This window comes from Sminthopsis crassicaudata, chromosome 2 (genome assembly GCF_048593235.1).
Source record: "Sminthopsis crassicaudata isolate SCR6 chromosome 2, ASM4859323v1, whole genome shotgun sequence".
Taxonomy (NCBI): Eukaryota; Metazoa; Chordata; class Mammalia; order Dasyuromorphia; family Dasyuridae; genus Sminthopsis; species Sminthopsis crassicaudata.
The window spans coordinates 505,014,272-505,029,961 of NC_133618.1; the positions used below are offsets into that span (position 1 = coordinate 505,014,272).

Genomic DNA, 15,690 nt, shown 5'->3' on the forward strand with positions numbered 1-15,690 from the left:
ACGTGGATTGGATCTCTCTTCTCTCCCTTTCTCTGTCTCTTTCTATCTCTCTTCATCTCTCTATCTCTGTCTCTGTCTCTCTGTCTCTGTCTCTCCCTTTCTATGTGTCTGTCTTTTTGCCTTTCTCTGTCTTTATCTCTCTTCCCAACTCTGGACACTTCGCCACATTCAATAAAACGCTTGTTGACAAAACCTTGATTAATTCCTTGATTGCTTCACATGCCTGAACATAGTCTCCCCAACTCATGTGTGAGGTTTTTTTTTTTATTATAACTTTTTATAACAGACAGCATATGCCTGTATAATTTTTTTACAACATCATCTCTTGCACTCACTTCTGTTCTGACTTTTCCTTTCCCTCCCTCCCCCTCCCCTAGATGACAAGCAGTCGTATACATGCTAAATATGTTATAGTATATCCTAGATACATTATATGTGTGTAGAACCGAACAGTTCTCTTGTTGCAAGGAAGAATTGGATTCAGAAGATAAAAATAAACTGAGAAGAAAAACAAAAATGCAAACCTTTCACACTCATTTCCCAGTGTTCCTTCTCTGGGTGTAGCTGATTCTGTCCATCATTGATCATTTGGAACCAAATTAGATCTTCTTTTTGTCGAAGATATCCACTTCCATCAGAATACATCCTCCATGTATGAGTTTTTTGAGGGAATATTTCTTTCTCTTCCTATTCATGTTATCCTCCAAAATGCCTGGGAAAAGACAGGGAGTCTTGTTGTCCTGAAGTCTTTGAAGCTAGTCTGAGCCACAGAACCACTGACCATCAGGGCTACAAGTGACCTTTGTCACCATTTCACCCAATAACCTTCTGTAAATGAGATTTCTAACTTGGAAAAATTGTAAGAAAGCATCTGCTTTATGTCACAGAATTGCTTTTGAACACCAAATGAAATAACATTTGTGAAACTTTTGAAAATCTAAGATTACCATGTATACATATGGGGTTTTAATTATTAGTCTTTTTTTTTTTTTAACCTTCCAGGGTGGGTTTAGCATCACAGAAGAAATGTGTGTGAATTACATACACTACTACCCACAGACACAGCTGGAATTATGTAAGAGTGCTGTGGACCCTGGCTACTTACAAAAATATTTTCACCTTATTAACAGGTAACTCTTCCTCTCCTACCCCTTGCCCCAATGAGAATATTCATAACACATTAGAATTCATCTAATTGAATTTATCTGAATTTTACTCTAATATGATAGCTAGCAACTCTTCATTGTCTTCAGTGGTGGAGGTGGAAATATTTCAACATGCATGAATATTCACCGCCTGCTCCTTTTACAGAAGCAGAAAATTGAGAAAGGCAGGGCAAGTGATTGGCTGAGAGAAAAAGCAGAGTAGATTGTCCTAACTCCCATCTCCACCCACAACCCAAATCTTTACTCAAGGGGGGAATTGGTGGTAGTGGCAAGGGGTGAGGCACATATATCTCCCCTCTTGAATATCATCTGTTAAATTAACACTAAATAAGTGAATTTACAATTCTTTTCAGATTCCAAATGGTCATTTAAAGGAGTAGTCAGCTAAGGACTTCAGCATAGAGAGCTGAGTGGGTCAGATAGAAACATTTATTTCTCAAGAAATTTGTGGACTTACTATTCTAATTAGAACTTCCCTTGCACTGTCACATGCACCATCTTGCTTGGTCCTCCTATTACCCCTGTGAGGGAATCAGGACACATATTCCCACCTCCACCTCTCCCCACCCCAGATGAGGAAATAGGCTCAGAAAAGTTTTGTAACTTGCTTCAAATCATACAACTAAAGTAGCAGCATCAGGACTAAAAATCAACTCTTCTGACTCTTACTCTGGTGTTCTTCCCAAAATACCATTTGCTCTAAGAATTTTTAAAAACTGCTTTATCTAGGGGGAGCCACTTCATAAAAAAGAATTCCATGTCTGACTCTTTATCTTGAAGTGGTTTGCCATTTATTTCTCCGTTCTTTTTTATTGCTGAGGGTTAAGTAACTTGCTCAGGGTCATATAGTAAATGCCTAAGGTTGGATTTGAATTCAGGTCTTCCTGATTTCAAGCCCAGTGTACCATCTAGCTGTCCCAGGATTCCAGTGCAGCTATTGCTGAATCATTCCTGACTTTGATCAAAGACACATGGCAAAGCTCTACCACCACTCTCAATGACCCTATTCTGTGAGACAGGGTTAGGTAGCTATTTCCCTTTCTCCCTGAAGGAATCCAAATGTTGTTATGTGTTCTTCCATTTGATAATGATTTCTCCCCTCCTCTATTCCTTCAGCTTCAACAATGAAGATAATGGTAACTACTCCAACTCCTCTGTCAAAGAGCAATTTGCTTCTGTCTCTTGGAACTCATTCAGCCGTGATGTGCTCAAGTCTCTGTATGACTTTGCCCCAATCTCCATGCACTGCAACAAATCCTCAGCAATCCGGTTTCCTGTAAGTCTCAGGAAGGGTGAGATTCAAATGAACAAGTAGGGAAACTTCAGAAAAATCCATCCTTTAGCTTAGTCCCTCATCTAGAAGCAAGAAAGGTTACTGATCTGTCCGATTATCTGGGAAATTATATTCAAGAGAAACAAACTCTTAAAAGGAAAGATTTGCAAGAAGATGAAAGAGTAGGTTGAAAAACCTATGAATTCTCACTTCTCTAATCCTAGGGAATGGCTATTGTTGTAGTCAGGTTTTGGTCAGGGATCATACACTGTTTGAGGAGCACAGCATGTTGGGGACAATAGCCATAGTGAGACTACGAAATGTAGGTAGGGTAAATGAATACGCTGTCCTCTTAAACTCCTTCCGTTAACTGGTCAACAAGTCCTCCTCTTATTCTCTCTTCCACAAAGCTAAGAACTCCTTAGATTGTCTTGGGAACATAGGATGGGTCTTTTAGGTCACAATTAATAAGCACTAATCAATGTGTGTCTTGTCCTGGTATTTCATAGTTATTCCAATGTTACCTTATGAGTAATATCATAAAGTACTTTGTATCCAGTATTATAAAAAGCACTTGAGGTAAGTAAGCATAGATAAAGAAACAATCTGAGTCAAGAAGACCTGAGTTGGAAGCTCGCTTCTGTGATACCCTGGCTAGGAAACCTTTACCAAATTATTTACCTTCTCAGTGTTGGGCAACTTACCGGAATTACAGAGGCGAGGCTGTTCTTTATTAATAGAGGGAATTATTTTATTGGAAGTTCCATATTTATGCCAGTAAAGATACAGGTCTGATCCAAAAATACAGACTCAAGTGGACAGAATACTAGAACTTACCAAGTCCACTCTTCCCTTTGACAAACTGAGGCCCAAGGAAACCCCTAAACAACATTCCCTTTGCCTAGGTTGTCCCCCATATATGGAATTTACTCTCTTTCCTCATCTGCTTCTAAGAATCCACTACTTAGAGAACTGACTTGAATGTCACCTTCTGGATGAAGTTCATCCTTGTCTTCTCTGGTTGCTAGTGCCCCTCAGTCAGAAATTATTCTGTATGTCTTTTGCATTGATTTATCTGTGTCTGTATCTTTTGTTTTCCCAGTAGAATGTAAGCTCCTTGAAAGCAAGGACTATTTTGTCTTTGTCCTCATAACCCTGGAGTACAATGCCTGGAATAGAGTAACTGCTTACTAAATACTTGTTGAATTGGGCAGATAATTTAAAACAATGGCCTGGTGCAATCTAGAATCTTCTTCTGTGAAGATCAAGCTTAAACTAGTATAATGCAGTTCAGTTTTCCCAGCATTTAATTGATGGCCCTTAATTCATTTCATCTTCTAGAGTTCTAAGGATCTGGTGATTCTGAGCCATTAAACAATGGCTTTATCAAGATAAAAACATGAAATAGAGGTACAGGGGCTAATTTGGTGGTACTCATGAAGGGAAAGAAGTTCTGATCCTATATTACTTGGCAAATCTCAGTCACAAAATTTCAGTCCTTAAAGGGCTGTGTGGAGACTATTTCACTCCTTTTGAAATCATGGTGCATCCTCTAGCTACAATTCATGTAAACAATCATTTATCAGATGCCTCCTCTACTTCGTACCTGTCCAGTGCTGGTCACCAAGGAGTGCTCAGCAAAAGTATGAGTTGAGTGTCCTGTCCTAAGTTTGCAGCAATATCTCAGATAAAACAATAAGAAAGCTATACTCAGATGAATTTAATTAAGTACAAAAGAATGTCCTATAGAAGAATGGAAGTGAAGCTTAACATTATCCTTAGGGAAGAAGATGCTACAACCTCCCCTGTTCACATTTTCCCATTTCTCACAACCCACAACACAAAATCATCACCAGTTCCTAAGAAACTCATATGGTATGAGCTGAGCTCCTAAACACTTCCCTCAGAGACTAAAAATAAGAATGAGGAATGGGGGGAGGGGGGAAGAAGGAGGGAGAAAGAAGGAAAAACTTCTGAAAGTGTATGCTTTAGTTTGCTTCTCTCCCCACCCCCACCTCCTACCTCCCCAGCCATTGGAGACCAAATGAGATTTAGAGACATTTAATGTGTTCACCAGCCAAATCCCAATCCAGCCTGTCAAGAAAACAGAGTTTAGTTCTTATTAGTCACATAGATTTTTATAGCCCGGTGATTCTAAAGCCTGCTACTTTCCCTGAAGCATTCTGTGAGCTCAGCTATTTAATGCTAAATCCAAAGTTTCCAGCTTGGAGGGATTGCTTTTGTGCTGGACAGCCTCAGGTGACCTGTGCTGATGTCAGATGTTGGGGAGGATGAGGTACTTAATGTCAAGATGGGGGAGGCTGCTAAAAAAGGGATGTGTTTACTGTGGGTGAGCTTATTCCAAACATTGTGGCTGATTTTGTGTGTTGTAGTACACTATAAGACAGGGGTCCAGGCCCAATCACTAAGGGACTGTTTCAGTTTGGTCATCTCCTTCTTTGGACTGCATCTTCTTCATTTGTTCTTCCATGAAAGATATAATCAATTTGGTTCAATTCAACACATGTTTAACATTCATAAGAGAGAAGAAAGTTGATGCTACAAAGACTATGAGCTTATTTGAAGAGAGCCTATGGAAGTTTGCAAAAATTAATCAATAGAATGAGAAAATATCAGAGTTGGAAGTGATGAGGTTCTAGTGGCAGTCAGAGAGTTGTGGAAATCCCCTTTTGAATAGAGGTGCAGGTCCTTTATGAAAGAATTCATAAACCCAAAGAGTTTTAAGTGGCAAAAATGTAAGTTTATTGTTGGATGAGAAGCCAGCTTTGCTAAAAACAAAACAAAACAAAAAAAAAACAAAAAAACAAAAAAAACTGACTTCTTCAGTGGCAAAGTCCTATTAGGGAAATGGAGGCTGGCACTGAGAAGGGAATGTCTTCTCAGAAGGCAGGAGTCCTGGCAGCTACGCCAAAGAAGCATGCTACTTTGGACATTCTGCAAAGAAATGAGTCTAGAAATATCCTTTATAGAAAATCTGAGGCTCCGGTTTCAGGTTGAAAAGAAAGCCAAAGTCTCCAGGCCTAGATCTCCAATTGAATGGAAATCACTTTTTGAAGGCTTGTGGAATTTTGGAATTTCCTGAAAAGGGTCTGCATCAATGGAGTGATTTGTGATTTGCCTTAAAAAAGGCCCAGCCAGGAGGATATGCTCTCATAGACTCTCTGGAGTATGGGGGGGGGGGGTCAGGAATCAAAGGGGACAGAATTTCAGGGTGTTAATTTTACAGATCACAAGGGAGCACAGTTTCATACCCCATCAGAGAGACCTTTGAACACAAAATGGCAGAAATAGAAGGGGTCATAGAGTACAGAATGTTAGACATGGAAGAGACCTTAAGAAATCACCTAATTTAATACACCTGTTTTACAGAGTAAACGTGAGACCCTTAAAGATGAAGTGAATTAATGATAGAGCTCTTTGGTCACTATTCTTTTCATTATATACTTGTTCTCAATTCTACTCCCAAGATTCATAGAGGAATTCCTTAAGACCATCCCAGTAAATTCACTGGATTAAATGAACTGGTGAGAGAATGTTTTATCATTTTTTTCCATGAGTTTCAATTTTTTCCTCTTTCTCTCCAGGGTGAATGGGAAAAGCAGCCTTTACCAGAGATCAAGGTGGGATTAGAAGAGGTTACTCCACAATGCCAGACCACTCCAGGACTGTCACCTGCTTCCCCCGCCCTGGTCAACATTGATGGGAAAAAAGGCTAAAGGAGAATCCTTTTCCTCTTGGCCCAATTCTTTCCGGAACTTCTTATCTCTGAGCCAGAGAAAATGCAGACCCTGCCCTCATTGGTCGCCCTTGCCCACCCTTGCTGTATGGCCTAATGTTGATTTGATGACTAGTTTCTTCCCCTAGCTTAGGATGGTACTGAGAACCCACCAGAGACATATTCCATCTAGTAAGCTGCTTCTTGAGCTTTGGAAGATAACTGCCTTATGCATGTAAAATGAGCCCTTTGGGAAGCTTTCCTTATGGAATTACTTCCAAGCAATGTTGAATGTATAAAGAGCATCTATAAGCCAGTACTCCATGGTTCTCTGCTTTCTAGAGTTTCTCTTGGGACATGAGACATATCACAACCCAAGTCCTTTGCATTTTTACCCTGATCCCCATATATGCAAGACCCTACATCTTAGCTGCCTCGGGAGTTTATTCATCAGAGTGCCCCAGTGGGTGAGTTCCAGTGCTAACTTATCTTTTAAGAAAGCAACCTTCCCTCTCCTCCCACTGACTATGATCTGTGTTGGTTCTCATTAGGACTTGTCCTAATGTCAAAAGATGGATACAAGCATTACTTAAATATTTTCTCTGTGAATGGCTGATTTATGGTAGTAGGTTTTTTCTTTCCCAACAAAGGCAGGACAAGGCATTTAACCAGTTAGAGATTTTCCGTGCCAAATTGCTCTGATGCAAAGATAAATCCACAAGAACTCCAACACTACCACCCACCAGAAACCCAAATGAAAAGACCCAAGATCAAAACTAAAAACAAACTGTTAGGGGGAAATGATGAATGTTGGCTTCTTTCCCTCCTTCCACATTCTGGAGTCAGCTTCCAAATAGTGAGAAAAGAAGGCTTTGGTTAAAAAGGAGGTTATTTGTCCCCTATGTGGTAATAATCGTACATATAACATCAGGGAGAGCCTTCCCCCTTCTCCACTGGGAGGCTAACCAACCTTCAGATACTGAAGCTACTATTGTAAATGGAGAAGGAAAAACAAAAACAAACAAAACATTGATATTCTAGTGAATATCAAGAATCCTTAACTCATGAAATGCTAGCCTCCTTTCACCCCCAATTAAGCTGATAGGAATAGAAATAAATCAGTGAATTTACTTCAATAGGAAACCCTTAGAAGAGGAAACTCAATTTACCAATGCAAGTAAATACCTTCTCTGAAACTTAAATATCCCTAGAAAGCTGCCTATGGTGAAGCTGTGTCCCCAGTCACAGAGCTAGTAGATTTCAGAGACAGGATCTGAATTCAGGTGTTGCCCATAACTCTCTATCTATGCTGTTTCTTGATTGAAATTACTAACTAGTCCCTAAATTCCATTTGGAAAAGGAATCAACATTCAGGCAATGATTCCCCAGATCTCTGGAAGCAAAGATGTCCAACATGAGTTCATGGAGCCCTGAAAACACAAAGGGGAAACCAGTCCATCCATGGTAGGCTCATGTGGACAGTTCCTCACAGGAGCAGGAAATGTCCCAGAGATTCATAATATCTCCCTGCCTGCTTCCATGCACTAAACATGGATTAGTCTCACTCAATTAAGTTTCACACTTACTGAGCAGATGATGAGCTCAGTTCAAGGGGCTGACCTTCTTTTCTTTAGTTCCCCCCATTTTCACTAGACAAACCTTCATTTATTTGGTGATACCACTTCTGGCAGGGGCTGGAGTTGTGTTTTGGGGAGCAAGATTTTGGCGTGGGCTAGGAGCTCCTTAAGAGACAGACTCTGGCATCTTTGCTCAGCCTTCCTGAAGACAGACTTCCAATGGAAGCCAAACATCCAGCTCTGTCAGGCCAGGGCCGGAGAATGTCCTGTCACTGCAGAGGGAGTGAATCCCTGATGGATGGCGCCTCGACAAACCCTCACAAGCCTGCCAAACATCTCTGCCTCAGTGCCACACTTCATTACAGACTGTAATGAACGGGTGGGAGACAATCTGCGTTGCCGCTCTATAAATCAGGGCTTCTCACAGCTCGTAGATCACAGGGAATCATTGCTTGGAAAATGCCAAGCCCTGGCATGGAGACAGAAGGCAGGCTTAGCTCTTAGATCATCTTTACAGCAATGGGATGACACACGGATCTGCAGCAGGCAAAGGGGGAGCAGGCAGAGTCCAGCCACTGACCAGGCTGAAACCTAAGCAGATTCCCTTAGAAGCAAAGCCTTGCTAGTCTTTCTTACTGCCTTAATACCCCTTTGATTCAGGCTTCTTCAGTCCCCCATCCACCCTTACAATAAGGGTCCCCTAATAATGAGCCAACCAGTTCTTGAGTCTCAAAGAGAAAAATTCTATTTAGGCAGGCAGGAAAATCAATGTCTGAGAATACTCTCCAGAAAGATTCCAAATGAGCAAATGAAGGTTTGCTTATTGTATGTTTCTCAAGGAGTCAGGGAAGGGGTAGAGCACTGACTTCAGGGAGAGTTAGACTAAGTTAGACTGAGACCGCTTCCAACCTGAGTTTCTATAAGAATTCACCATCAAGAATTCAATTCATATACATTGCTAAGATTGCCCCAGGACTAGTCCCTTGGCTTAGAGAGCACACTTTTACATCCCTGTCTAATCTTCTCCAAAACACATTATTGATCTCTGACCTCAAACTCCCATCCCCTCAGAAGTCAGACCTCTGCTGAGCCAGCTTCAAAGCCATATCCTAGATAAACTCCTAATAACTCTTTGCTTCAGACCTTCTTTCCCATGTTCTTCCCCATTATCCCTATTTAAGACCCCCAAGAAATCATTCCTAGGGCATGGCAAATATGGATCTGGCCAAGGATTGATAGCACTAGCAAGTGTCCAAGTGTTCCTAGTGTGTGTCACATATAGAGCTGAAAATGGGCAGAAGAAATGTCATTCTTCCCCAGATTCAGGAATTTTGAAATCCGTCATTGTTCAGAGTCCTGTCAATTCCCAGAATTCCCAAAGAGTTACTTTTGCCTCATTTAGAATTGACCTGAGGTACCCTGTACAGCAGGTCTATTTTCTGCCTTACCTTTCAGGTATAAAAAGCCTTAAACCCTCTGTTGAGGTTTTAAATATCCCTGTTGGTATATTATTTGTCTTTTATCCTTTCAAAACTAACTTTATTCTGGATAAGAAGCCTATGCTAAGTCAAGATGTGTCATCTTTGACTTGTCATTTTTAACATGCCATATAACAGTTATTGCCTGTGAAATAGGCTGCCATCTTTGCCCATGGCTTCCAATTCATATATAAGCAAACTATTTGTGCATTGCTATTGCTATGTGTGATAGAGAGATCAGGGGTCAGGAGGAGCTGGATTCTAATCCCAGCCGGATCACTAACTTCCCCTGCTCAGCATTTCCTTTCTGCTTGTTCCACTTCAGAGGAAGCATTAAGGGTTGATGCTGCAGATGGTATTGAGTCCGGATGAGTCTGCATGAAGAAGACAGTCACTTCTCAGCACTTTACGCTATAAGCTGCTGATCCCTCTTTGAAAGCAGAGATGACATTATCTTAGCAGGCACACGGCTAATCTTTGGCTCTGGACTTAAACTGTACAGACAATGGCATACACATCAATCAGTCTTCCTATTTATAACAGCAGTGGAGAAGGCTTCTTGCTAAACAGAGGGTAGACTTGAGATGTAAATGATGAAAAGGGCAAGTTCTCCTGGAGTCATGGGTTTCCGAGGTAAATAAGGTCTTAGCAATTGAGTCCAACTCTCTTATTTTACAGATGAGGTAACAGGGCCATAAGAAGATAAGAATTTGTTCAGCACTGTTAAGTGCCTGAGATCAGATTCAAACTGACTTCATGTCTTCCTGACTCTGTGTCTAGGATCCTATCCACTGGACTATACTGTCTCTCCAGTAATCAGACAAAAGACTAGTAAGGAGTGAGAAGAAAGGAGGACACATGTAGAAACAGAGGGCAGAAAAATTTCATCCCTTTGTGCCCTTTCTAAACACCTTGATCACAGCTGTTCCCCTAAACATCCCCTAGACATCAGGCACCTCCAAGCACTGTCTTAGAGGTTCAACTTTTTGCTGCTCCATTAGACTCATGGCATAACCATTTTAGAGTTGGATTTGACCCATGATGGTTGTTGTTGTTGAATTATTCCAATCGTGTTTGATTATTTGTGATACCATTTGAGATGTCTTGGCCAAGATACTGGAGTTTGCCTTTTCCTTCTTCAGTTCCTCTCAGATGAGGAAACTGAGGCAAACAGTTGAGCAACTTACCCAGAGTCACATAGCTAGTAAGTGTCTTGAGGATGGATTTGAATTCAGGAAGATGACACTCCACTGAGACATCTAGCTATCCCTAAATGGTTGGTTTCATAGCACTTAATATCTGAGGGAAAATTCCAGATTGGACTCCTGAATTCAAAGTCAGGATTCTAATCTATGATTCCAAGAGAAGAATCACAGGATTTAGACTGGCTAACATTTAGTCCAATTTCCTCTTTATCCAACTGAGGAAATTTTCACTGAAAGTGATTTGCCCAAGTAGTACATGTAGAACTGGTTCTCAGGGCTTCTCAAACTTTTTCCATTCGCAACCCCTTTTCACTAGAGACATTTTTACAAGACTCCAGGTAGATAGGTATATAAAATAGATATACAAATCAAACATTTAATGATAATAAGTCATAATTTCTTCATCACCCATTCAGTTATAAGACCCCCAATGGGGTTGTGAACCATAGTTTAAGAAACTGGGTTCTACCACCAATTCACAGCTGTTGCCACCACTCGGATACTACCCAAAGGGGAAATTATATAGACATGGGGAATGGCTATGGACTTTTGTTACAAGCTTAATTGTATCATAGACTTGCCTGGGGGTCTCTTCTAAATCTAAGATTCAATCATTAGTCATTTAGATAATCTCATTTCTGAAGCTCTGGTTTTGATTTTCATTCTCTGTCTTACTTTCTTTTAAATACATTATTCTTCTTTAGTTTGGAGTATATCAATGAATCAATCAAAAGACATGAATAAGTGCTCACTATGTACCAGGGACTCTGCTAAGCACTGAGGACATAAAAAAGAGGCAAATGACAATCCCTGTTTCAAAGAACTTTCTTACAAGTAAGGAAGGGAAGATGCAAACAAAGGTGTGCTAATAAGCTATATGGAATATAGGAAAATAGGAAATAGAAGACACTAGAATTAAGAGAGATGAGGGAAAGCTTCCTATAGAAAGTATTCAGGGAAGTCATTAGTTGGAATAGAAGAGGGAAGGCATTCCAGACATGAAGGACATCAGAAAAAAAAAATGCTCAGAGCCAAGAGATGGAGTGTCTTATTTGTGGAACAGAGGTCACTGTCACTAGATCAAAGACTACATGCTGGGGACTAAGATATAAGAAGATGGGAAAGATATAGGGGACTAGTTTATGAAGGGTTTTGAATGCCAAACACAGCATTTTATATTTGATTATGGAGGCATAAGAAAGCCGATGGAGTTTATTGAGAAAGGGGAAACGGTGACATGATTGAAGCTGCAATTTAGCAAAATCACTTTAGTGACTAAATAGGGGATGAATTGGAATGGAAAAAACTTGAGACTTGAGGAGAGACTTTAGAGGCCCATCAGCAGCCTATTGTAATAATCTAGGTGTTAGGTGATGAGAGGCTGCACCAGGGGGTGCAGCAGAGAAGAGGATGTATTGAAGAGATTTTACAAAGGTAAAATTGATAGACCTTGGCAACAGATTTGATATGGGAGTAAGGGAGTGAGAGAGAGAGTGAGAAATTCAGGATGAATTGTGAGACTATATTGTAAGAAGTGATTTTATGACTTTTAAAACGAAGGCGTTTAAAATTTCTTTCTCTCTTTTCCTTCATCTATGAAACAAAATAATCTTGAAAGGCACCCGCTTCTGTCAAAGAAGGAGTTACTTAGGTCTAAACTAAACAGTTGCTAGGAAATCTATTCCAGGCAATCACCACTGGAGGAAAAGAGTCCCTAACTTTATTGCAGAAAGAACTAGGTTCTCAAAATGTGTGAAGAGAGGCAATTATCATCATAAACACTAGGCGTCCCGAATTTAATCTGTTAGTTGGTCTGGGGGGTGGGGGGGAAGGAGGAGGTGCTTCAATCCATTCAGAGAAGAAAATGGCAAGGAAGCCAGCATTTTAAAGGATTAGTATGATGGCGAATGAAAGATCATTTTAAAACTTTAATTTTGGGGGGAGTATTTAAAAACAAAGCTGAATAAAGAAGACTTGGTCATAAAAACCTGAGTGAGTTCCAGTGGCAGCTAAGCAGTGTGATAGGAGCAACTCCTGAGAGGACAATTAGGCCAGAAGCAGAAATCAGCAGGGCCTAAAGGGAATCAGGCTGAATCCAAAGAAATTAGGCATTGAGCCAAGTGAGACTTTCACTGGTTGGTTAATAAAACTAACCCAGAACTGATGCTTTCTCTTTCTCAGCTGCTGTATAAGACCTGTCATCTGGACCTCCCCTGGGAGCAGGTGGCTGTCACATGATTTGGGGAACCTGGGATTTTGATGTGGAAAGGATTTTAGAAATCACCTTTATTTTCCCAATGAGAAACTGAAATATCTTGCCCAAAGTCATGAAGTTAGTAAGTAGCTATATTGATTCAAGCATAGGTTAGGAGGTAGTTTGTTACTCTGCAAGGAACCCAGATTTTAGAGGCAAAGGAGATGGATTCAAATCCTGAGTCTGATGACTACTGCCTGTGTGATCTCTATAAAGTGGGGATTGAGTTAGATAGCCTCTGAGCTCCCTTATAGCTCTAAATTTATGATCTCAGGAATCCAGCCCCTCAAAGACCATGTTCTGTCTACCATATGACACTTGAACTGGGAGCAGGAAAGCACCTTAAAATTCATCCAACTCCTGATCTTATATATGAGGAACCTGGAGCCCTGAGAAGTGATGTGATTTGTTTAAAGTCACACAGTCAGTAAATGGCAGAACTAAGAATTGAACAAGGATGAGTCCTTGTAAGATGTCTTTTCTATTCTACCACACTATTCCTGACCAACCTCCTCCCAGTGACTCATTCTGCCACAGCCTGGTCATTTTAAAAAGTTTAGTCACTCTCTGTTAAGGTAGTATTTTCAAGAACTCACTATTAAAATATATATCTGTTTGCTGAGAAAGGCAACATATGAATATACCCATGTATTAGAGTGGGGAGGAACTTTAGAAATCCCCTGCTTGCATTACATAGCAAGTCTTGGAACTAGCAAGTGACTTGCCTGAAGTTATATATCACTGGGAAGGAGGTGGTGGGAATAAGAAGCCTTCTCTAAGTCTTGGGGCACATCAATCCAATTTTCTCATTGTTACATTGTACTCAGAGCCTTCTTTTTGCCAAGTGTTTCTTTCTTTCTGCTCTTACAAGCCATTTCAAAGGCATCCAACTTGAAAGGAAAGAACTAGAATCTCAGTGATTGAGAAAGTGGATGCCTAATCAACCGGCTTTATATCTGGCCTCTTTGTTGATTATTGAATAGCCTGGCACATCTTCATTTTGGCTGGGCTCTTACTCATCTATCAAGGGAAGACCACAGTGATGCCATTTGTTTAATTAGATCCATGGCAGCTGGGATATTACAAATTCCTCGGCCTAAAAATGTCAGGCAACTGCAGTCAATGTTATTTATAACAAACAGGAGGTACAGAAGGCTGAGGTGGGATTTAGTTGGAGGCTGTCACGATCAAGAAGGGGAGAAGCTTTTGGACAAGGTGGGTGGTATCTTCCAGAAGAGGGGCAGCTCCTTCCCCCATCACATATGCCTCCCACCAGGCTTCAGTGTAGCTTCTAGGAGGCTCTTTGTTTGGAGATGGCAGCTGTGATCTCTTCTGCCCAATGTACTGGAGTAGATTAGCAGACACCTGTTGAATAAGCTTGACTCAAATTAATTTAGTGAAGAGGCATCCTAAGGTGTCCTGTGGGAATTCATGGAAATACTAAAAAGGGATGTCTTGGTCCAGCATTTAATAAAGCTCCAGAGCAGTACTCCCATCAGACACTTGGACATGCCAAAGGAGAATAAACTTAAGGAAATTGTTGTCTGATTAAACTGGAAACAAATTGAACTGACTTACTACTAGCTCCCTAGAGGCAGCTAGGCAGTATGGGTGATAGAACACTGAGTCTGGAGCAGAAAGACCTGAGTTCCAATTTAAACCCAAACATTTCTTAGCTATGTGATCTTGGGCCAATCATATCACTTCTGTCAGCCTTGGCTTCCTCAATTGTAAAATAGGGGTAACAATAGCACCTACTCCCAAGACTGTTGTGAAGATTAAATGAGATAATATTTGTAAAGCCCTTAGCCCAAAGCACTTGATAAATATATATTTCCTTCTTGTTTTTACTGAGCAGTGAACCCAAGAAAATTACCAAAAATTTCTACCAAAGGGAGCTGGTAAGCACTTCATGGGTTGTCAGAAGGGCTCTGAGAAATTTCTTTTCCTAGAAATAAAAAATGGATGGAACTGGATCTATTGTTGACATAGGGAACAACACATGGACTCAAGGTCCTTCGTTATCCTGGTTGCCTTCCTTTGGATTGTTGTTGCTGTTCAGTCACTCAGCCATCTCCAACTTTTTGTTGGATCATAGCATGGATTATAGCATGCTGTCCATGGGGTATTCTTGGCAAAAACACTAGATGGGTTTGCTATTTTGTTCTCTATTAGATTAAGGCAGACAGAAATTAGTGACTTTGCTCAGGTCACACAGCTAATAAATGTTTGAGGTTGGATTTGAACTCAGGTCTTCTTGATTCCAGGCTCAGTTCTCTTCCAGTTGCCTCTCTGAATTGGAAACCCCCACCTATCACTATTCTTTAAGAGAGATTAGTGAGATGAAGTGACATTAAATCTCATTTTCTGAAAGAGATATTTTCTGGGCTTTCCTATACCCCACTGTTCATGTCTCACTTTGGGATTACCATCCATTCATTCTATATATACCTAGTTTGGACTTAGTTATTAACATGTCCTTTCTTCCATTATGAGTTTTTTGAGGGCAGGCACTTTACTTTTGCATTTCTCTATATTTCTAGTCCTTAGCACAGAGCCTGATATATAGTCAGTACTTAATAAATGTTGATTGATTGCTTAGTTATTTCTCTCAGTTTTGTGTCATTTGCAAACATGATGACAAATGTGATATAAAAATGTTAAGCAGGATGGGTAAAGCATAGTCCTTTGGGCTATTCCACTGCAATTTGATATTTGAACCATTAATAACTACTCTTCAAATCTAGCCACACAATCCTATCTGTTTTCACTTTTAGCCCATATTTCTCCATTTCCATGTAAGAATAGTATGAACACAATGGAATATTACTATGCTATAAGAAACAGTGAATATGATGGATACAGACAAACATGGGAACACATGAACTGATGTAAGGTGAAGTAATCAGAACCAAGAAAACAATATATACAACAATGGCTACAATATAAATGGAAAGAGCAACTTCCACAAAACATTTGAAAGTGAACATTGCAAAATTTA

General features: G+C 40.3%; 1 protein-coding gene across 2 annotated transcripts in view; it reads left to right on the plus strand.

Annotated features, from left to right (window-relative positions):
* Positions 1-6,494, plus strand: part of DBH (dopamine beta-hydroxylase) — a 146,870-nt gene extending 140,376 nt beyond the window's left edge. For both annotated transcript variants that reach the window (XM_074294041.1, XM_074294042.1), the window contains 3 exons: positions 1,003-1,130; positions 2,283-2,442; positions 6,045-6,494. In XM_074294041.1, the coding sequence (XP_074150142.1) occupies positions 1,003-1,130; positions 2,283-2,442; positions 6,045-6,176 (420 nt within the window). In that variant the 3' untranslated portion in view covers positions 6,177-6,494. The remainder of the gene's footprint in view (positions 1-1,002; positions 1,131-2,282; positions 2,443-6,044) is intronic.
* The last annotated feature ends 9,196 nt before the right edge of the window (positions 6,495-15,690 follow it).